Here is a 24,705-nt window from a genome sequence, read left to right as displayed (position 1 = left end):
TATTATAAAAGCTGTATCCAAATTTTCAGGTTCTAAAAGTATGGACTGTTATTGGTTATCAAATAACATCATTAAAAAGACAATACACTTTTATTTTTAATAAATGTGTGGACTTTGGAGTTTTTCTGGATGCCCTTAAGGTATCAAAAGCTGTCGCAGTTTTTAGAAAATGTGACAACCATCTTCCCCAAAGCTACAGATCAGTCTCCATTGTTCCAATATTCTCAGAGATATTTGAGGCACTGATACACACACAAAGAAAGCAGCTTCGTTCAAAAACACAATATCCTGTGCAACAATCAGTCTGGTTTTTGCAAGGGAAGAAACACAACAAGGGCCAAATTTTAACAGCTTTTAAAACCAATAACATGGTATCACTGTCATTAAGTGATGTAAGCAAATCTTTCCCTTGCAGTCCTGGTGACATTCTAGAGAGGAAGCTAGAGTTTTATGGGGTGAGAGAAAGCACTTTAGCTGTGATGAGTTCTTATTTAAGTAACAGAAAACAATTTTTTTCGGTCAGAAATGCAAATTCTTCCGTAATGGAAATCAACACAAGTGTACCACAAGGGTCTATGCTTGGATCCTTCTTTATCATTGTACCTATCAATAATTTACCTAATAACATAGCCTGCCCTGTCATATGTTATGCTGATGATACAACACTACTTCCCACACATCAGAACGTTTAAGATCTGAATAGTGTAAGAAAACAAACATTTGGTAAGGCCCTGGACTGGTTTGCAGCCAATAAGCTCCTGTGCAATCCTGATAAAACCCAATAACATTTAATGGGAATATCAAATGAAGTAGGTAATAAGTCAGTAAAACTCTTAAGTATTTACATTGACTCAAAATTCTATTGAGAGGAACATGTCAATCATGTATGTGAAAAAATATCCTGAGTGGCATACCTTATCTTGAAACTAAGGGAGGTAGTGAGTTTTGAGTACCTTAGGGTGACATACTTTGTGCTATTCCAGTCCATTTTTCATATGGGGGCACTCCCCACACGTCAAGAACACTTTGAAATTACAAAAAAAAAATGCCAGAAGTAGTTTAGCTTTGTAGAACCTTTGTAGAAGCATTTCAGGTATGACCTATGAATGCATGCTCTGTTCTGCCCCTTGGGTAGAAGCTTGCTTAAGCATCTGGTACAGCATATGCATGTTCCCTCTGATTTCTGCTAGCTCTTCTGTAAATCAGTTGAGTCTTTTTCGTTTCACTTGGACATCTATTTTTTTATTTTTATTTTTCTTTTTTTTATGGTGAGCAAGAATACCATAAATCTGTGTACTTTTTAAAGAAGTTATCAAAGGTAATTTCAGCTCCCCTTTTCCCAGATTGACAGTTATATATAAAGTCCCAATCTGCACTTCCTACTCTATCAATAAACATACTTATATTACATACTTATATTCCAAGACTTACCAAGCGGGAAAGCGCCGGTAGATAGGCACAATAAATAAAACACACAAATACACACACAGAATTTCTAGCTTTCGCAACCGATGGTTGCTTCTTCAGGAAAGAGGGAAGGAGAAGGAAAGATGATAGGATGTGGGTTTTAAGGGAGAGGGTAAGGAGTCATTCCAATCCCGGGAGCGGAAAGACTTCCCTTAGGGGGGAAAAAGGACAGGTGTACACTCGCGCACACACACACATATCCATCCATACATATACAGACACAAGCAGACATTTGTAAAGGCAAAGAGTTCGGGCAGAGATGTCAGTCGAGGCAGAAGTACAGAGGCAAAGAAATTGTTGAAAGACAGGTGAAGTATGAGCGGCGGCAACTTGAAATTAGCGGAGGTTGAGGCCTGGCGGATATCGAGAAGAGAGGATATACTGAAGGGCAAGTTCCCATCTCCCGAGTTCGGATAGGTTGGTGTTGGTGGGAAGTATTCAGATAACCCGGACAGTGTAACACTGTGCCAAGATGTGCTGGCCGTGCACCAAGGCATGTTTAGTCACAGGGTGAGCCTCATTACCAACAAACACTGTCTGCCTGTGTCCATTCATGCGAATGGACAGTTTGTTGCTGGTCTTTCCCACATAGAAAGCGCCACAGTAAAGGCAGGTCAGTTGGTAAATCACGTGGGTGCTTTCACACGTGGCTCTTCCTTTGCTCGTGTACACCTTCCGGGTTACAGGACTGGAGTAGGTGGTGGTGGGAGGGTGCATAGGACAGGTTTTACACTGGGGGCAGTTACAAGGGTAGGAACCAGACGGTAGGGAAGGTGGTTTGGGGATTTCGTAGGGATGAACCAAGAGGTGGAGTGGGGAGGATTTCGTGAAGGATGGATCTCATTTCGGGGCAGGATTTTAGGAAGTCGTATCCCTGCTGGAGAGCCACATTCAGAGTCTGATCCAGTCCCAGAAAGTATCCTGTCACAAGTGGGGCACTTTAGTGGTTCTTCTGTGGGAGGTTCTGGGTTTGAGGGGATGAGGAAGTGGCTAGGGTTATTTGCTTCTGTACCAGGTTGGGAGGGTAGTTGCAGGATGCGAAAGCTGTTTTCAGGTTGTTGGTGTAATGGTTCAGGGATTCAGGACTGGAGCAGATTCGTTTGCCACGAAGGCCTAGGCTGTAGGGAAGGGACCGTTTGATATGGAATGGGTGGCAGCTGTCATAATGGAGGTACTGTTGCTTGTTGGTGGGTTTGATGTGGACGGATGTGTGAAGCTGGCCATTGGACAGATGGAGATCAACGTCAAGGAAAGTGGCATGGGATTTGGAGTAGGACCAGGTGAATCTGATGGAACCAAAGGAGTTGAGGTTGGAGAGGAAATTCTGGAGTTGTTCTTCACTGTGAGTCCAGATCATGAAGATGTCATCAATAAATCTGTACCAAACTTTGGGTTGGCAGGCCTGGGTAACCAAGAAGGCTTCCTCTAAGCGACCCATGAATAGGTTGGCGTACGAGGGGGCCATCCTGATACCCATAGCTTTTCCCTTTAATTGTTGGTATGTCTGGCCTTCAAAAGTGAAGAAGTTGTGAGTCAGGATGAAGCTGGCTAAGGTGATGAGGAAAGAGGTTTTAGGTAGGGTGGCAGGTGATCGGCGTGAAAGGAAGTGCTCCATTGCAGCAAGGCCCTGGACGTGTGGGATATTTGTGTATAGGGAAGTGGCATCAATGGTTACAAGGATGGTTTCCGGGGGTAACAGACTGGGTAAGGATTCCAGAAGTTCGAGAAAGTGGTTGGTGTCTTTGATGAAGGATGGGAGACTGCATGTAATGGGTTGAAGGTGTTGATCTACGTAGGCAGAGATACGTTCTGTGGGGGCTTGGTAACCAGCTACAATGGGGCAGCCGGGATGTATGGGTTTGTGAATTTTAGGAAGTAGGTAGAAGGTAGGAGTGTGAGGTGTCGGTGGGGTCAGGAGTGTGATGGAGTCAGGTGAAAGGTTTTGTAGGGGGCCTAAGGTTCTGAGGATTCCTTGAAGCTCCGCCTGGACATCAGGAATGGGATTACCTTGGCAAAGTTGTCTGAAAGATGGGGCAGTCCCTCAGCCACATACTCCCGATGATCAAGTACCACGGTCGTGGAACCCTGATAACTTTTTATCTAGATCTTCACCCAAAATCAACTACTCTCTATTATGTCTTTGCTAATATTGATCTTCTTGGTGTGGTCTGCCTGCATATTCTATGGCAGGCCCTCCAAAGCACCTTCAACTGGCAGCAGCATGGAACAGTGCACTCCATCAGCAAGTGTAGATACCCATTCACTGCTCAGGCTGCACACACAGGTGGCATCTTATCTCACTGGACTCTGTATGAAGAGACACCTCTCATCAATGTACTACTTTTACAAACTTCATCTAAGCTATATATAATTTTTCTATTTTATTCACATGGCTATCCCCCATACTCTGAAGAGCCTAACAGTGTGCCATGACCTTTCTGATGGAAATTTCACGGTACAAACACAGCTTTAGTTTTGTTGTCAACAAGACCAGAAGGATATAGTACAGTAGTTATTGACAATTTATTTCTAAATACAACTATCTTTCATGAAATAGAAGCGAGCCCCAGAAGTAAATGATATGTCTGTCCATGATGGTCAAATGGTAGCAGAAGAGCATGTCCTTCACTCACTTTTAGCTAAGACGTTTTTCAATATGATAAATGCTGATTCAGTCATACTGTTCAGAGAGAATTTACTATTTTCCAATTATGCACATAAGATGATAAACCCAGAGTTGGATTTTGGGAATTCACAGTTTCTTACTCCCTAACCACATTACTTTCTATCAATCCTACTTTTATCTGACCATATTTGTCCAGTATTTAATATTAATTACAATATCATATCATATATTAAATGTTTAAATATAATGATAGTAACTAGCATACATTAATGCTCAGTAGATTTCTTTTGCGTAACTTATAATAACAACAATTTACACAGTACTAAATTAATGTGTACACCCACCACTACCAAAACTTCACTTAGCACTTGGCCAGCATTTTATGGCTATGTGAGTGTGTAAATGAGAAAAATGATACTTCTTTTAGTCAGTTCTGCCTGCAGGTGGGAAAATCAGCATTTCTGTAATTTTTTGCTTTTCCCTTTCTGTCATACCTTACTTAACTTCCTACCATCTGCCAGTTCCACCTGTTGATTAAAGAACTGTGTCTGATTTGTTGTTGACAGTAGGTACTGTCAGCCTGTGAATGGCTGTCATTAATTAGCTGGAATGCTCTCAGCAGCCAGTCATACTAAAAGACCCTCCATATGGGCCATCCCTGAAGTAAGCAAATGAAGGGAAATGAAGCTTTTAATTTTTTATAATTTCTTGCCAGGTTTAAACTCTTTTCACACAACTTTATTTTTGTGAAAATTATCTAAGAAACTTGGAAACTGTGACACATAAAAAACAATCAATTTTAGTAAAGATGTTCCTTGGATCTGCACCTGAACAAATGGGATCAAAGTATCTTGTGCCGTGAAAAAGAGTGCTTTATTTGATGCTAAGCATTAGCTCTAAGCAAGGTAGACTACAAGCAATATTGCAAATTTCTTCACCATATTGTCAAAAAATAAAAATCAAGCACTATGCACAAAAAATACAAAATTTTCAAAATGACTCACGAAAGAACTATGCACAAAAAATACAAAATTTTCAAAATGACTCACAATCACTTTAAAGCATCAATAGATAAGAAAGACATGCAAAAAAGAGTATCAAATCTCCAAAAACAAAAACTACAACTTTTTTCTCGGCTCTTGCTTATGATTTTACTGTTGGAAAATGAAATTAAATAATTAGGTAAGCAGTACCTAATGAAAATACACTTGTCAGTACAATGGTGAGTTCTCTATTTTCCTCTGCCGTGAGTTTTTACAACTGTCTCTGAACATTAATTTATACACTTGATGCAGACAAAACTCAAGTCTTGATACAGACAAAATACATATGTCTCACTTAGAGTACATTTGAAAATAACGTAGCAAAATATTTCTGGGTGTGACTACACCGGTGCTGCACATTTGTCAATGCAGCTGGCAGCTACTATCTTCTTAGTGGTTGAATTGTGAGGTACCAATCTTGCACTTTGGACAACATTACATTCCTCCATCCCCATCCCTGGTCTCCCTCTATAATTTTTACCCTCCACACTGTCCTCCAATACTAAATTGGTGATCCCTTGATGCCTCAGAACATGTTCTACCAACTGATCCCTTCTTCTAGTCAAGTTGTCCCTCTTCTCCCCAATTATGTTCAGTACCTCCTCATTAGTTATGTGATCTATCCATCTAATCTTCAGCATTCTTCTGTAGCACCACATTTCAAAAGCCTCTATTCTCTTCTTGTCTAACCTATTCATCATCCATGTTTCACTTCCATACATGGCTACACTCCATACAAATACTTTCAGAAACAACTTCCTGACACTTAAATCTATACTCGATGTTAACAAATTTCTCTTCTTCAAAAACGCTTTCCTTGCCATTGCCAGTCTATGTTTTATACCCTCTCTACTTCAACCATCACCAGTTATTTTGCTCCACAAATAACAAAACTCATATACTACTTTAAGTGTCCCATTTCCTAATCTAATTCCCTCAGCATCACCCAATTTAATTTGACTACATTCTGAGGAGGAAGTTCGAGTCAGTTACACCTAACAACACTCCCATTTTGCAGTAGTTCGTTTATTCGCCTAAACACATCAAAGGCTTACAAAGAACTGACATGGCGGAACTGCACAAAGATAATGTTTAGCTTAGTTCAAAGACGATACTCAGATCGATGCTGATGTTGACTTCATCGGTGCCACAGACCCCCCCCCCCCTTGCAATACAGAGTACTCATGAGGCCGGGGGGGGGGAGGTGACTGGCATCGGCAGGGGTGATCCGCGATAGCCGGACCATGGTCAGCTTGACAGCATCGTCGGGGAGTTGTGTGGGTAGATGTCGAGAAGGAAGGTTCGGCCACCGAACCTGGAAGTGAAGCCGTTGAAGCGAGCCGGCAGGGAATGGCGGAGGTTGTGTCATGAGCACTGGATGAAGGGAAACATATGACGAACAGTGTATTATCGTGCAGTATTATTGAGATGTCATGGATTATGTCCAGGGGGACAGGCACAAACACCTCGAGCGAGGGTACGTTCAAGATGTGAGAGGCATGAGAAACCTCGACAGGGCGAGGCAGATGACTCTGGAGAGGCCAAAGAGACCAACGAAGGGCCCAGCAGTGAGGGCGTGATCGTAGGTAAGCTCGACGTGGGGAACATGTGGTCACTCGGCGGAGTGCGTGAGACCGGAGCTGGAAGTCACTCGACCGAGTGTGTAAGTCCGACATGAAGAGAGTGCTCAGAGCATTGTGAACCATGACAGTGAGTGGCATGGTCGTGGCCTGAAGTGGGGGAGAAGCAGGCTCAACATGAGCAGGCTTAAGTCTGCTGAGAGAGATTGTGACAGCTGAATCTTTTATCGGGATGTCATAGGGATTGACTGAGCGCCGGAGAACTCGGTACAGGATGGTATATGGAGGTTGGAGGGGTGCACGGACAGTGTCGACTCGAAGCATGACGTATCCGCAATTGTCCAGAGATTTCGGGATGTGAACCTTAGGTTGGGAAAGTCTGGTGGGTGGGGGGATGTGGAGGTTGATGAAATAGCGTCTGACGCAGTCCACGAAGGAAGGTAAGTCAGACTGAGGGAGAGAAGCAGAAGGGCTCATGAGTTCACCAGGGAGAACAATGGTCTGGCCATATATGAACTCGGCTATTGTGCCTTTGAGGTCTTCCTTATAGATCGCACAAATGCTGAGTAGCACAAGGGAAAGGGCCTCCATCCATAGAGAGTCGTGACATCGAAGAGCCACTTTGAAAGTGCGGTGCCAGCGCTCTACTAGCCCGTTACTTTGCAGGTGATATGCTGTGGTGTGGATGCGCCGGATGACGCAAATGTTACAAATCTCGACGAACAGGGCCGACACAAATTGTCTGCCCTGGTCAGTCGTGATGATAGCTGGACATCCGAAACGCGATACCCATGACTCGACGAAAGCTCGAGCAACAGTTTCTGCTGTAATGTTGGGGAGGGGGGCAGCCTCGACCCAGCGGGTTGTTCAGTCAATAGACGAGAGGACATAACAAAACCCATTAGAGGGGGAGAGAGGGCTGACAATTTCAATATGAATATGCTGGAAACTCCCAGGTGGGAATGAAAAGGCGCTGAGGGGGGGTGAAGAGTGCTTGTGTACTTTGCACCACGGCATGTGACACAGGAGCGTGCCCATTTCTGGAAATCCTTGTTGACATTTCTCCACACAAAGCACTCCGCTATGAGGTGGGCATATGCCCGAACACCGGGGTGGGCTAAACTATGCAATGCATTGAAGACAGCTCGACCGAGCATGGTTGGGATGAGGGGGCATAACGTGCCTGTACTGTCGTTGCACTAGATCTCACCAGAAATGCCAGGGAAGGTGGTGCAGACGAAGTGTAATGAAGAGGTAGAGTCAGAAATCAGGTTTTGTGTGTCCTCTTCGGCGGGTTGGAGGTTAGGCAGTTCAGAGAGGTCTAACAGCGAATAGATGGTGTCGACTTGTGAAAGGAAATCAGTAACTATGTTGTCAGCACCCTTTATATGTCTGACATCAGTGGTGAACTGAGATATGAAATCAATGTATTTGAAGCGGCAAGGAGGCGGGTCAGCTGGCGGGTTTGTAATGGCTGCAGCCAGGGGCTTGTGGTCCGTTAAAACATAGAAATGGCGTCCCTCAACGTCAGTCTTGAAATGCTTGATCGCTTTGTAGACTGCGAGCAACTTCCTGTCAAAAGCAGAATATTTCCATTTTGCATTGGTGAGCTTGTGCGAGAAGAAGTGCAGAGGCGAAGTCTGGCCATCAATTGTCTGGCTAAGGACAGCGCTGATGGCAGTATCGCTAGTGTCTGTGGTGATGAAAAGCTGCGCATTGGGATGAGGATGCGCGATGGTGCAGGCCTCAGTAAGAAGATTTTTGAGCACAGTGAAAGAGTCAGTCATAGTGCCCAACGGAGCACAGGGGAAGTGAGTCTTGGACAAATGGTGAAAAATGGTGTTTTGCACTAGGTCCAGTGAAAGTTTGTGGTGTCGCAAGCAGTCAATGCCTAGTATAGGTTCGTCAATTTTGCACACTAAAAGACTCCCTTCAAGTTTGCAGTTTGCGGAGAGGGAGACAACGTGTGAAGTTGAAACCGAACCCAAGCTTGCAGTGAAGTACAATGGGGGAAGATGTTTGACGATGCCAAGGACATGGGCAGCAGTGAAACATCAGCGCCTGTGTCCACTAGGAAAAGGTATCCCAACGAAATTTCTTTAATGTAAAGTCATCCACAATTATCTGGTCATTCCCAGGCAGAATGGAGCACTGGGGTGCCTGTCATGTTGTGCGCAGGAGGCTGCGCCCAAACCTACCTGCGATTGGCGGTGGCTGAGGTTCAGTGGCCACAGCAGGTTCGGTTGCAGGAGGGGGTGTGACTGTGGGAAGAGCCAATGACATTCCAGTTGCTTGTTTACAGCTTACCAGAGCGAGTGGAACGGTTGGCACAGTACGGCCCCGGCTGCAGGGCAATGAGCCTGAACCGGAGACTTGTCAGGTAGGGAGTGGCTGGCGAAGTGGAGCAATGATGCATCGTGTAGCTTGTCAGCAATTGTCATTCTTTGCTCGACAGGTTCAGGAGGTCTTTGAGCCAGAGCAAAGAGGATGTGAGGAGATAGTGTATCTGACCAGATGGCGAGGAGAGCTGTGTCAGAGAATAGATCGGCACTGACCAGGGCACGTAGCCATCTCCAGAGCTGGGAAGGTTTGTCATTGCCTAGTTACTCAATGTGGAGCACTTTCCATATTGCTGCCTCAATTGAGCATGCAAGCCGACGTAGAACTGTCTCTTTGGCTAGAGTGTACCGGATAGATGAGTCCGGGGCATCGACCAGGTCAGCAATCAAGTCCTCCTGGTCATGCAGGTGGATGATGAGGCACAGAAATCTGGTTGACTCGTCGAGTTTGTAATGGTTGAACACTTCATCTGCAGTTTTGAACCAGACTGTAGCTCTGTCGGGATTAAACTGCGGCAACGTCGGTAAGCGTTGTAGAATGTTGTTGCTGCAGTATTCCAGGAGAATGTGCCTCCAGGGGATGTGGCAACGACGGCTGCTCAGGAGGCAGCGTGAAGGTGACACGTTGTGGTTGAGTGCGATCCGTCGTGATGCGGAAGGCCGACGTGGGTGAGACACCATAACATGTCAATTGCAGTTGCGGGACCAAGCAGCAATCGGTATTGTAATTGTAAACTGTCGAAGCTGCATTGATAAAGTACCGGAACTTCAAGCGCTGATAGAAAGCACCGAAGCTGAAATCGTTATAGGTACAGAAAGTTGACTGAAGCCAGAGATAAATTCAGCCGAAATTTTTACAAAGGCACAGACGGTGTTTAGAAAGGATAGATTGCATGCAACCGGTGGTGGCGTGTTTGTCGCTGTTAGTAGTAGATTATCCTGTAATGAAGTAGAAGTGGATAGTTCCTGTGAAATATTATGGGTGGAGGTTACACTCAACAACCGAGTTAGGTTAATAATTGGCTCCTTTTACCGACCTCCCGACTCAGCAGCATTAGTGGCAGAACAGGTGCAAGAAAATTTGGAATACATTTCCTATTATAGTCTTAGGTGGAGATTTCAATTTAACAGATATAGACTGGGACACTCAGATGTTTAGGACAGGTGGTAGGGACAGAGCATCAAGTGACATTATACTGAGTGTACTATCCAAAAACTACCTCGAGCAATTAAACAGAGAACCGACTCGTGGAGATAACATCTTGGACCTACTGATAACAAACAGACCCAAACTTTTCGACTCTGTAAGTGCAGAACAGGGAGTCAGTTATCATATGGCCGTTGCAGCATCCCTGAATATGGAAGTTAATAGGAATATAAAAAAGGGAGGAAGGTTTATCTGTTTAGCAAGAGTAATAGAAGGCAGATTTCAGACTACCTAACAGATCAAAACGAAAATTTCTGTTCCGACACTGACAATGTTGAGTGTTTATGGAAAAAGTTTAAGGCAATTGTAAAATGCGTTTTAGACAGGTACGTGCCGAGTAAAACTGTGAGTGACGGGAAAAACCCACCGTGGTTCAACAACAAAGTTAGGAAACTACTGCGGAAGCAAAGAGAGCTTCACTCCGAGTTTCAACGCAGCCAAAACCTCTCGGACAAACAGAACCTAAACAATGTCAAAGTTAGCGTAAGGAGGGCTATGCGTGAAGCGTTCAGTGAATTTGAAAGTAAAATTCTATGTACCGACTTGACAGAAAATCCTAGGAAGTTCTGGTCTTACGTTAAATCAGTAAGTGACTCGAAACAGCATACCCAGACACTCTGGGATGATGATGGCCTTGAAACAGAGGATGACACGCGTAAAGCTGAAATACTAAACACCTTTTTCCAAAGCTGTTTCACAGAGGAAGACCGCACTGCAGTTCCTTCTCTAAATCCTCGCACAAACGAAAAAATGGCTGACATCGAAATAAGTGTCCAAGGAATAGAAAAGCAACTGAAATCACTCAACAGAGGAAAGTCCACTGGACCTGACGCAATACCAATTCAATTCTACACAGAGTATGCGAAAGAACTTGCCCCCCTTCTAACAGCCGTGTACCGCAAGTCTCTAGAGGAACGGAAAGTTCCACATGATTGGAAAAGAGCACAGTTTGTCCCAATCTTCAAGAAGGATTGTCGACCAGATGCGAAAAACTATAGACCTATATCTCTGATGTTGATCTGTTGTAGAATTTTAGAACATGTTTTTTGCTCGAGTATCATGTCATTTTTGGAAACCCAGAATCTACTCTGTAGGAATCAACATGGATTCCAGAAACAGCGATCATGTGAGACCCCAACTCGCTTTATTTGATCATGAGACCCAGAAATTATTAGATACAGGCTCCCAGGTAGATGCTATTTTCCTAGACTTCCGGAAGGCGTTCGATACAGTTCCGCACTGTCGCCTGATAAACAAAGTAAGAGCCTACAGAATATCAGACCAGCTCTGTGGCTGGATTGAAGAGTTTTTAGCAAACACAACACAGCATGTTGTTATCAATGGAGAGACATCTACAGATGTTAAAGTAACCTCTGGCGTGCCACAGGGGAGTGTTATGGGACCATTGCTTTTCACAATATATATAAATGATCTAGTAGATAGTGTCAGACGTTCTATGCGGCTTTTTGCGGATGATGCTGTAGTATACAGAGAAGCTGCAGCATTAGAAAACTGTAGCGAAATGCAGGGAGATCTGCAGCAGATAGGCACTTGGTGCAGAAAGTGGCAACTGAACCTTAACATAGACAAATGTAATGTATTGTGAATACATAGAAAGAAGGATCGTTTATTGTATGATTATATGATAGCGGAACAAACACTGGTAGCAGTTACTTCTGTAAAATATCTGGGAGTATGCGTGTGGAACGATTAGAAGTGGAATGATCATATTTAATTAATTGTTGGTAAGGCGGGTACCAGGTTGAGATTCATTGGGAGAGTCTTTAGAAAATGTAGTCCATCAACAAAGGAGGTGGCTTACAAAACATTCGTTCGACCTATACTTGAGTATTGCTCATCAGTGTGGGATCCATACCAGATCGGGTTGATAGAGGAGATAGCGAAGATCCAAAGAAGAGCGGCACATTTCGTCACAGGGTTATTTGGAAACCGAGATAGCGTTACACAGATGTTTAGCAAACTCAAGTGGCAGAGAGGCACTCTGCATCGCGGTGTAGCTTGCGCACCAGGGTTCGAGAGGGTGCGTTTCTGGTTGAGGTATCGAATATATTGCTTCCTCCTACTTACACCTCGCGAGGAGATCACGAATGTAAAATTAGAGAGATTCTAGCGCTCACGGAGGCTTTCATACAGCCATTCTTCCTGCGAACCATACGCGACTGGAACAGAAAAGGGAGGTAATGACAGTGGCACATACAGTGCCCTCCGCCACACACTGTTGGGTGGCTTGTGGAGTATGCATGTAGATGTAGAACACGTTGAGGATGTGTTCGAATTGACACATCACGGAAGACCGATGCAGATGAGGCACCGAGATGTGCCTTGAATAGTAGCGGTAGCTCGACTGGAGCCAGCACGTGGGCGACAGGTGCAAAAAAGTTCAAAGTTTGAGAACGCTTGTTAGTCCGCAGAAAGCTTAACATATGATCAGAGCCGGGGCCACCTGTGTTGCAGGAACCCTGCGGAGGTGTGGGCTGTCCAGAAGCACAGTGTGGGAAATGATGTCGAACGTGGGACGGAATGTGTGAAAGTTCACTGTTCATAGTCACTACACTCAAAACGGTGTGCGGATCACGTGATTGAGACGTAGCAGCGTGACTGAGGTGGAGGTCAGGCACAGATAACAAGTTATTGTTCCTGTTGCAGGCCGAGGTATTGAAGTAGGAAGGCAAGTGCTGGTGCTGAACCGAGGCAGGTGCGGGCGTGGTCAGTTGCTGAGTAGATTGACCTGTGAACGAAGCAGTTCCAATCATGTGGCAGGTATCCGCGTGGTACTGCACGGATTGTGGTGTGGCAAATCGTTGTCCTGGCAGTGGTGGGTTGTCCAACGAAGCATCTGCAGAAATCGGCATTGGTCCCGCACTGCATGGAGATCCCTAAGAGGTAACTGCAGTCGATGAGAGAGGGCAAGTGTGGTAGGAACAAAGGCATTTGATAGCTGGAGTCATGCACACTCCTAACCTCACTTATTGTTGCAGGCTCGAAAACGTCCGGTGAAATCAGCGTAATCATCAAGTGAGAGGCATTGTGTTGCAGTCCTGTAGGCGTACATCGCTCGCAACACGATGCATGTCGATCACAAAATCCGGCGTTAGGCATTGGGCCAAAGTCATTGTTTGAATGCTGTGTCGATGTAATACACGCGAAAATAACCAACGCGGAGGTCGCGGACACAGTAAAACTGCGAAAACGGAAGACGTTACAACTCGGGGTCACCAGTGAGGAGGAAGTTTGGGTTTCTTACACCAAAGAGCACTCCTATTTTGCAGTAATTCGTTTATTCACCTAAACATATCAAAGGCTTACAAAGAATTGACATGGCGGAACTGCACAAAAATAATGTTTAGCTTAGTTCAAAGACGATACTCAGATTGATGCTGGTGTTGACCTCATCGGCGCCATAATTCCATTATCCTCGTCTTGCTTACATTGATGTTCATCTTATATCCTCCATTCAAGACATTGTCCATTCCGTTCAACTGCTCTTCCAGGTCCTTTGCTGTCTCTGACAGAATTACAATGTCATCGGCAAACCTCCAAGTTTTTATTTCTTCTCCATGGATTTCAATTCCTACTCTGAATTTTTATTTTGTTTCCTTTACTGCTTGCTCAATATACAGTTTGAATAACATAGGGGATAGGCTACAACCCTGTCTCACTCCCTTCCCAACCACTGCTTTCCTATCATGCCCCTCGACTCTTGTAACTGCCATTTGGTTTCTGTACAAATTGTAAATAGCCTTTCACTCCCTGTATTTGACCCCTGCCACCTTCAGAAGTTTAAAGAGAGTATTCCAGTCAACATTGTCAAAAGCTTTCTCTAAGTCTACAGATGCTAGAAACGTATGTTTACCTTTCCTTAATCTATTTTCTAAGATATGTCGTAGGGTCAGTATTGCCTCACGTGTTCCAACATTTCTATGGAATCCAAACTGATCTTCCCTGAGGTCGGCTTCTACCAGTTTTTCCATTCATCTGTAAATAATTTGTGTTAGTGTTTTGCAGCCATGACTTATTAAATTGATAGTTCAGTAATTTTCACATCTGTCAACACCTGCTTTCTTTGGGATTGTAATTATTATATTCTTCTTGTAGTCTGGGGGTATTTCGCCTGTTTCATACATTTTGCTCACCAGATGGTAGAGTTTTGTCAGGGTTGGCTCTCCCAAGGCTATCAGTATTTCTAATGGAATGTTGTCTACTCCCGGAACCTTGTTTCAACTTAGGTCTTTCAGTGCTCTGTCAAACTCTTCATGCAGTATCTTATCTCCCATTTAGTCTTCATCTACATCCTCTTCCCTTTCAATAATATTGTCCTCCAGTACATCACCCTTGTATAGACCCTCTATGTACTGCTTCCACCTTTCTGCTTTTACTTCTTTGCTTAGAACAGGGTTTCCATCTGAGCTCTTGATATTCATACAAGTGGTTCTCTTTTCTGCAAAGGTCTCTTTAATTTTCTTGCAGGCAGTATCTATCTTACCCCTAGTGATTAGGCCACTACATACTTACATTTGTCCTCTAGCCATCCCTGCTTAGCCATTTTGCACTTCCTGTCGATCTCATTTTTGAGACATTTGTATTCCTTTTTGCCTGCTTCATTTACTGCATTTTTATATTTTCTCCTTTCATCAATTAAATTCAATATTTCTTCAGTTACCCAAAGATTTATATTAGCCCTCATCTGTTTACCTACTTGATCCTCTGCTGCCCCCATTATTTCATCTCTCAAAGCTACCCCTTCTTCGTCTACTGTATTTCTTTCCCCTGTTATTTTCAGTTTTATCCAGGTCCCATCTCCTTAAATTCCCACCTTTTTGCAGTTTCTTCAGTTTTAATCTACAGTTCATAACCAATAGATTGTGGTCGAGTCCACATCTGCCCCTTGAAATATCTTACAATTTAAAACTTGGTTCCTAAATCTCTGTCTTACCATTATATAATCTATCTGATATCTTCTAGTATCTCCAGGTTTCTTCCATGTATACAACCTTCTTTCATGATTCTTGAACCAAGTGTTAGCTATAATTATGCAGAATTCTACCAGGTGGCTTCCTCTTTCATTCCTTACCCCCATTCCATATTCACCTACTACTTTTCCTTCTCTTCCTTTTCCTACTATCGAATTCCACTCACTCATGACTATTAAATTGTTGTCTCCCTGCACTATCTGAATAATTTCTTTTATCTCATCGTACATTTCATCTATTTCTTCATCATCTGTGGAACTAGTTGGCATACAAACTTGTACTACTGTGGTAGGTGTGAGCTTTGTGTCTATCTTTGCTACAATAATGCGTTCACTATGCTGTTTGTAGTAGCTTACCTGTGCTCCTATTTTTTTTATTCATTATTAAAGCTACGCCTGCAGCACCCCTATTTGATTTTGTATTTATAACCCTGTATTCACCTGACCAAAAGCTGTGTTCCTCCTGCCACCAAACTTCACTAATTCCCACTGTATCTAACTTCAACCTATCGCCCATTTCCCTTTTTAATTTTTCTGACCTACTTGCCTGATTAAGGGATCTGACATTACAATCTCCGACACGTAGAACCCCAGTTTTCTTTCTCCTGGTAACAGCCTCCTCGTGAGTATTCCCTGCCCAGAGATCTGAATGGGGGACTATTTTAACTCCGGAATATTTTACCCAAGAGGATGCCGTTATCATTTAACCATTCAGTAAAGCCGCATGCCCTTGGGAAAAACTATGGTTGTAGTTGCTTTCAGGCATTCGCAGTACCAGCACAGCAAGGCCGTTTTGGTTAATATTACAAGGGCAGATCAGTCAATCATCCAGGCTGTTGCCCATGCAACTACTGTAAAAGCTGCTGCCCCTCTTCAGGAACCACACATTTGTCCGGCCTCTCAACAGATACTCCTTCATTGTGGTTGCACCTACACTACAGCTATCTGCATTGTTTAGGCACGCAAGCCTCCCCACCAATAGCAAGGTCCATGTTTTACGGTCCATGGTTCATCAACAATTATACAGCTGTATAATTAGGTCAGTGTGATTAATCCACTACTATTCAAGTACAAGATAGAAATCAAATAAGACATTTAGCAGAAACATCTAAAGCAGTCTGTATCATTTAGCATATGGTGATATTTATGCCATGTCTGTATTTTGTAGTAAAGTCAAGACACGGAGACAATAAATTATTAGGTCAACAGCCTTACATATGAAAAAATGTAATATAATATTTATTAACAGATTCTTCCGTCACTGTTTGAAAATACACGGCTATTTAAAAAGAAGGAACAGATTTCAAAAATTTATTGCTTCCAAACTATGAAAGATAGAAACACAATTCCAACATATCTGGAAAGAGAGAAGCTCAATTTTTTATGCATTCAATGTGAGCACGATGTGTTACATGACAAATATGAAAATGGTGGCTCAGTTCCTGCGACACACATAGCAGCTGGTCTCTGGTTATCCAATTTACAGCTTCAACAATGTGATGTCACAGACTTTTAAGGATGTCAAGCATAGGGGGAATAAAAACACAGTCTTCCAATTAACCCCACAAATAAAAGTCACAAGGGTGACCTGGGAGCCCACCAACGATGAAGTTATCCTCCTCTTCCAATCCAACATTCTGGAATGGTGTCACTCAGGCAATGTCAGATAAACTTAGATAATCTGAACATCTATCTTTCCAGGAATGTTGGAACTGTTTTTCCATCTTTTGTAGTTTGGAAGTAATAAGTATTTGAAACCTGTTCCTTCTTTTTGAATAACCTTGTATTATTTTAAACTGTAGGATGTTCAGTATGAGTGCTTCATTCTTAAATGTAACATAATATTCATGATGCAAGCAGTAAAAATACGGTGTTGACATGAAATATAACTCTTGTGTGACATACAGAATATCTCACTAAAGTAGCAGTTGTAGAAATATGAAACTGGAATTTCCCTATAGATAGTGCTAGTCATCAGTGTAGGGCCCATGAGACCACATATGCAGTGCTATCTGCTGCCGGTAATGGCCGAAACAAGTGTCAGCACACTGTAACCCAAATTTTATAGATTGGTATCTGTATGATTTGCAGACATCATTGGTTTTCTGTTATCATTTGAAGAATACTGCTGCAGAATCACATCAAATGCTTGTCAAAGATTTCAGCAAATGTGCCCTTAGGAAAACACAGTGTTTGGAGTGGTTTAAAAAATTCAGAAGTGGTGATTTTGACTTGAGAAACAATTTGCATCTATGAGTCAAATATTCTGACAAGTTATAGAAGCTTTGAATAATAAGATAGTCTTTTACTTTGTTAAGAGTATCTAGTGATTTCCAATTTCTCGCCATTTTTGTCAGCAACTAGTTAATCTCTGTTGTACCAGAATATAAAATTTCATTCTAAACCATAAACAAGGACACACAGTCTCTAGAGGTACAAAAGAAAGAAGACAACATATCTGATTATCATCCATAAAGCATCGGACACCTGCTTGTAGGATTCTAAATAGTTGCACATGTAAAATGTGTTGACCAGTCTTACAGTGTGTTTGGGATGACTTAACTCATTAATCACAAATTGATATCCACACAGTGTGATACAGTCATGAACTGATCATGATTCATATATTCCATGGTTCCTATCAATCACCAAAAATGTTGTCTTGGTTCTTTTGGGTCCTCATTAACTTCCGTAGTCATCTTTATCCAATTTATGTAATGCTCCATGTGAAAAGACCTCAAACCAATAGTGTGAAATTCCAGCCTTAATTTCCCTTTATTTGTTTAATTTACTGTAACCCTTCTCTCTGTTTTGCCAGATGAAGAAATCCCTGGTTGTGAAAGCTAGTGATATTGTTTCTTATGCCTGTCTTTGCTAGTGCTTCATAAAGAGAGATTTTATCTAATCAGTATCTGCCAACAAAATAGTATCCTGTACAGAATGACTGTAGAATAACAGAATAAATACTAAATTATTAATTTTGTTTACTGCAAGTTTTACTTCACAGACAAATCCTGCTGATGTCCAGTTCTGTGATATTATGGCATCATCCCTAGTGAATATAATTTATCTCAGTTTGAATGATGAGTTCCAAGAGAAGTGCTTGCAGCTGTTGAAAGTAAGTCATGATGTTTATTATTAGTATTATAACTGACTAGGTTGTTGTTCACAAGTTAGTGTTAGGCACTTATGAGAAAAAACTAAACTGTAGTTCTCTTATAAAGTATCATCCTTGTAAGTTGTGTATTTTTCAGCTCCTCTTATTTACAATTTCAAAGATAGGGTAGGTATCTATAGATTCTTCTAAAATATCATAGAACTTAACATGGGGTATTCTCAGAGTTCTTTTCCAATAGTTTGATTTTAAAATGTGTCAGATTTCATACCTGTAAGCATTTTCATAATATTTTATCTCAAAGTAATTGAAATTGGCCAAGACATATACTACAATTATCTCTGTAGAGAGATCAATTGTTTATGCCAGCAGCACTATTGTCCACATCATAACCACTGCACCATGATTATTAATTCTTGTCTTCTGAGTGCAGCTGACATATCAGCTTCTCTTGAAACACCAGGAACTAATGTTTATGGGTGTACACTGGAAATAAACTACAGTACTTACTCATATTACAACATCTAAAACAAAACACACAGCTATATATAAGAGATACTGAATGAAACACATTTGGCTGTCAAGAAGGAAGTGTGTTAAGCCTTCAATGAATGCCAAAGCAGAATATTATTGAAAGATCTCTCATGAAACCCAAAGAAATTCTGGTCATGCAAAATGGCTGTCAGTGGCACCAAAATTAGTGTCTAGACGCTCATGAATGACACAGGAACTGAAATTGGGAGTAGTAAAGCAAAAGGAGGAATGTTGAATTCTGTCTCCAAGTGTTTACAAAAGAAGATACAGAAGTATTGTCCTGGTTTAAATCTCACATTACTGCAAAGATGAATTATTAAATGTTAGTGTCAGCAGTGTTGATAAACAGCTAAAATCTCTCAAATTAAACTGGGCTCCAGGACCACCTGAAAACCATTTCACATTCTATACAGAATTTGCAGCTGAATGAGTTCCCCTTCTAATCACAGTATACAAGGTGTCTACGTGAAACACCTCTGAATTCCAAATGCAATTTTTAAAAAGCTACGAGATGTAGATATTTAAAGTTTGTGACATCATGTGAAGTAATGCACAAGTATTGTATAAAAAATAATATATTTCTATATAAGCTCCTTCTGTAACCTGTAAAATGTTTAAACAACACTGTTGCACCACAAAATAACATACTGCTGCAGCAAAGGAAAAATTTAGACACCTTCGCTGGCAACACAAATAGCAGAGGGAAGCGAATCAAACCATAACAGCTGGGTAGAGTTCCAACAAGGACAATCCACTGATATTACAGACATTATGGCCACACTAGCAAGCTAATTGGGTGCTCTGAGACAATGCAGCAAAAAAACACCACAGAGAGAGATGTAACATCGTTATGGTGACCCTGCACAATTAAGAAATAAACTTTGAGTTGAACACAAGAATAACTATTTAGTACACTGACACTGCAATATACACCAGCTACAGTGTCTGAATTGTAAAGCTGAAACATTACGGGACATTCAGGAATGCTGACTAGAAGGGAAAAGTACATCAAGTGATGTTCCTTTTCCCTCACAGTAACATAATGAATGCAGGCCAGACCGTTATAAATATTACTCTTTTGCAGTGGAATTATCTTAGTCTGCAACCAAACAGGCCAGAGAAAGAATCTGTTTCAATCCATCATCTGTTCTTCTAGCTGTCAACAAGCTTTTATGGAGCAGCTAGTCCCACACTGGGTTGTTCAACACTGTTACCACAGCACTGCCATCCATGCTAAGTCTGATAGGAAGGACTTAAGAGCAGCCATCTTTGATCAGCAGACCACTTGAGGTCCCTACTTCAAATGCTGCCATCTTCCACCCTGACAGTCTCTGGTTCCCATCCAGAGACATGCAGGCACTCTTCTGTCATTGTGGGGGTGTACAGTTTAGTATGCCCCCTTCCAGCTCTGTGGGTGCCCTTCCTATGTGCAGTCTACAGCCTAGTCATGTGTGCCTTGGTTGCTACTTCCAAAGCTGTTAATGGCCCTGGACACCACAGGCGATGCCATGAGCTAGCTTCATTAAGCTGGTGGCCTTTTGACATCACTGGAGCTGACACTGCTATCTCAACCAATGCTTGGGGCTGTCAGCCAAGAGTTGGTCACCACATATCTTAGCTGGTGCCTGTTGCTGCTGTGCCTCCAGCACTGGCTGCCTCAAACATTATCACATCATTTGTGTAGTGTGTCTAGTGTAAGACAAGTACACACTCACCTAGCCACTATGCACCCAAATTCTGTGGTATTGGTTCAAGGCAGCCTGACTTTAACCTCCTTCCAACTGACATGCAACGTAATAGCCAACTAAACCATCTGTATTGCGTCTGGCATCAGAAGTGTTGCTGTCTGGCATTATTGCATCTGGTGTGATTAGTTTTATCTACAATGCCATCAGCCGCCATATCTGAAGAAGACAGCTCGATTACTACAGGGTTGCCGTTTCATCACCATGCTGTATGATGAGTGCAGAGTGTTTTGGACTAGAAGGGTCTTGGAGAACCAGTGGGTCTTAAGACAGATGTTTAATTGTAATCATAATTGCATGTATAGGATGAAGAAAGAGAGTGCATATGATGTTCTACGATTATGTGTGTTGTTTGTGCTCTTGGAACAGGCTCTATACTTTATTGTGAGCAAGGCATGCAGCTCAGTGAGGGTTGGGTTGTTTGGGGGAAGGAGACCAGACAGCGAGGTCATCGGTCTCATCAGATTAGGGAAGGATGGTGAAGGAAGTCGGCTGTGCCCTTTGAAAAGAACCATTCCGGCATTTGCCTGGGGCGATTCAGGGAAATCACGGAAAACCTAAATCAGGATGGCTGGACGCGGCTCAGTGAGGTAAATATATGTTATGTTACAATACGTGCATGCTAGTAGTTTATTCAAATGTTTGAATCATTGTTTTTTCTTTTGTTTGTTGAGTTTTGTGTAGTTATTAAAGGGATAACCTTATTGTTTCCATTACCACAGGGGCTACCCTGGGGGAAGCATCATGAATTTTATCAGCTGACATAGGTCATTTGCAGGCAAGCAATGCAGATATGGCTAAGCAATTACAGGTTCTCAAAGAAGACTAGGTGGCTTTAGCAGAGAAGGAAACAGCTGTGGGAGAAAACAAGCCTGTGACTATTTCCTGACCCCACAATACATACAACTACCACTGACTAGTCAAACATGTTGACACTTCGAAGAATGAGGAAAAAGGTGATGACTATGGGAAGAATTTGCGATTCATGGAGGTTGTAGGACAGAAGTTAAATAGGGTAGTGTAGAACTATCCGCTCCAATATCTTGTGAAAATGTGGAGTCAAAAGTAGCTGTGGTTCTGGATGAATTAAGTCTGGGCTGTACTAAAGTAAATGAATGTGTGAGTAGCAGCATGGGTAACACTGATTTAGATTCAGGAGTGTCTGTCCCAGTGGGCAATAATGGATCTTGTTTGGAGAGTATGGAGCCTGTGCCAGATGCACAAGAAACTACATGTGCCACTGATTTTGGTGTCATGTAGAAAAGGAACTGCAGAATGTAATTTTATTGTCAATATTAGGAGAGAGCACAGGATGAGGTTGATGATTTGAAGAATGTTGTGGATAATGTACCTGTAGTGCAGTTGCATTTATTTGCAGACAAAGATTCATTGCCACTGGTGATGGCACCGCATGCTCAGACAGGGTGACACAGGAAAAGGAGGAGAGAAAAAGTGTGTAGGGTCAAGGAGCAAGCTAACAGGACTGAATCCTCTCAGAAATGTGGGCCTCGAGATCAGGATAAAATTGATAGTACTTCCAGTGTAACACATAATGAAGGTAAGAGAAATGTCATTAGTGATGTGTGTTTTTATAAAACACAAGGAAAACTTTTGTGTCTATGACCAAATTATGGATGATATACAGAAACAGTGGGTTAAGAAGACACCTGATGGACAAAGGATATGCCAAAATATAAGAAGTAAGTAGTGGAACCATTTTCTGTGGAATGATTTGCTGAGGAGTAAAAGTTTTTGTAATCTTATTGTACTGGGTCTTTACATGATGCTTTAATAGGGTATGACCATGTGTGAAAATGAGAGAAGTTAACTAGATAACCAGTAGCAGTAAGGGCTATTTATTCTGTTGTGGAAAAACGATTGTACTACTTTGTAAGTAATGACTTGAAAGAAATATGTTACTGTAGGAGTATGAGTTCAGTGGATTGAACAGAGAAAATAATGTTTAAGGATTATAAGCATAGCTAATGGATCATGTGGGTTAAACTAGACTGCAGTAGGAAAGAAACCAAAGCATTGTATAGAATTGTTCAATAGTGTATGTATGTCAAGACTTTTTCCAAACACACCTTGTGAAAAATGGAGGAAGGGGGAGGGATATAGTGTTGTACCATGAAATTATGTATAGGAGCAACCAAGTAAAAATTCAAACACTTTCCTTGGCAACGCAAGAAGCAGAGGAAAGTGGGTTACACCATAACAGCTGGGTGGAGTTTCAGCAAGGAGAGTCCGCAGACATTGCAGATATTACAGCCATAAACCATATATCCTGAGCAGTCCAAGATACCAATGCAGCAAAACAACAACATAGGGAGAGGTGTGCCATCATTTTGGTGAATTGTGCACAATTAAGTACGAAAGTGTAAGTCAGACACAAGAGTAACTATTCAGTATACTGATGCTGCAAAATATAGCAGCCAGGGCACTGGTAGCATAATGAACGCCTGCCAATCTTGTATAGAATCACTCATTTCCAGTGGAACTACCTCAGGTCTGCAGCCAGACAGCCTGGAGGAGGGACCTACATTAGCCTGCCATCTGCACTTACAGCTGTCTATGGAAATTCAGGTCGCACCCTGAGGACTTTGATGCTGTTAGTTGTAGTGCTGCCATCCATGTCGAGTCTGTTCAGAAGGGCTTAAGTGCAATCAAACAACGACCTACTTGAGGGCCCTACTAAACTGCTGCAGCTTTCCATCTGAGAGTCTTTGGTTACATTCAGGGACTTGTAGTCACCCTCTCATAACTGTGGATGTGCACAGTCTAGGCTGCCCATCTGCTGGTCCTGCGCGCAGTCTCTGCTGCCAATGGCTACCATGTCTGTACGCAGACTTCAGCACAGTTGTGTGTTCCTGGTCACCTACTTCCAAAGCAGCTAGGAGCTCTGGACAGTGTGGGCAATGCCATGTTCTAGCTCTGCAAAGCCAGCAGCCTTATGATTTCACTGGAGCTGACACCACTGCCTCTGCCGCTTCCTGGGTCTTTGATCTACGATCTGGTCAGCACATACCTTAGCAGGGGCCTGGCACTGGTGCCCCGTCAGTAGTGGCTGTCTGCAGCATCATCACTTCATTTGTGTAGTGCTGGTCGGTGTGGCCGAGCGGTTCTAGGCGCTTCAGTCTGGAACCGTGCGCACCTTGGGAACTGTTGTGTGAGGAATTTTTAGCTTTCGTGATGCTCAATGAACTGACTTTGACAAGAGACTGTCTGTCTGTGCTCCCAGTGGCTAGGAACTTTTCATGACAAACATTAATTGCCTTAATGTCTGGTGACTACCTCCAAAATTCATGTTTGAAATTTTTTGGACAGCAATGCATTATTTCATTTCTATATAACACCCCATGCAGTGGGCTCTCTTTTGAGGTGTAGTCATTTCTGTTATTATTTAGTCCATAAAACAAAACAAAAGTAAATTCATAGAAAAGGAGTCTACACACAACTTTCTGAGTTACTTTACAGAATGCTACAAACTAGAAGAACATATGTCTTATAGCATGTTTTTAACTGCATTTGGAAATTAGAGGGGTTCTTGTGGACATCCTATACATTGCACTACAGTACCTAACACATTTGTTTAATGGGTGATGGATTGTTTCATGGGGTCCTACTTCATTGCCTCTTTGTTCAACCAACCTTAATAACATTAGATATCTTTCTATGGGGACACTGGAATATTTCATACCATCAACAATGAGCACACATTACAGGAGTGTGTGTTACATGCATGTAACTAAATCCAAGGGCAGTCAGGTATGTTCACACAAGTTTGTGATTCTTTGAAAAGGAAAGCTTAATTACACGTGAGTAATAACTATACTGAGTAGCTCCTGCAATGCCAGTGTGTAGATGGTTATCATTAGACAGAATGGTCCACATCTCAACAAGTATTCTTCTCCAGGCCTATGTTTATAGTTTTTTTCTAGTTTGGATCAGTTCTATCTCCAGCAAAAATATGGGACACTTGATTTAAACATCCTATATAAATGACTTTCCATCATTTACTTATTAAGAAAAAATTATTCCTTAGTTAAATATGTAATT

At 42.3% G+C, this 24,705-nt stretch overlaps 1 protein-coding gene across 1 annotated transcript in view; it reads left to right on the top strand.

Moving 5' to 3' along the window:
* LOC126272590 (uncharacterized) overlaps positions 1 to 24,705 on the top strand; it is a 130,000-nt gene that overhangs the window by 94,684 nt on the left and 10,611 nt on the right. Inside the window, exon 8 of the mRNA XM_049975516.1 lies at positions 18,260 to 18,370. Within this exon, the coding sequence (XP_049831473.1) occupies positions 18,260 to 18,370 (111 nt within the window). The remainder of the gene's footprint in view (positions 1 to 18,259; positions 18,371 to 24,705) is intronic.

The sequence above is a fragment of the Schistocerca gregaria genome, chromosome 5, assembly GCF_023897955.1.
Source record: "Schistocerca gregaria isolate iqSchGreg1 chromosome 5, iqSchGreg1.2, whole genome shotgun sequence".
NCBI classification, from domain to species: Eukaryota; Metazoa; Arthropoda; class Insecta; order Orthoptera; family Acrididae; genus Schistocerca; species Schistocerca gregaria.
This window is presented reverse-complemented; position numbering and strand designations above follow the sequence as displayed.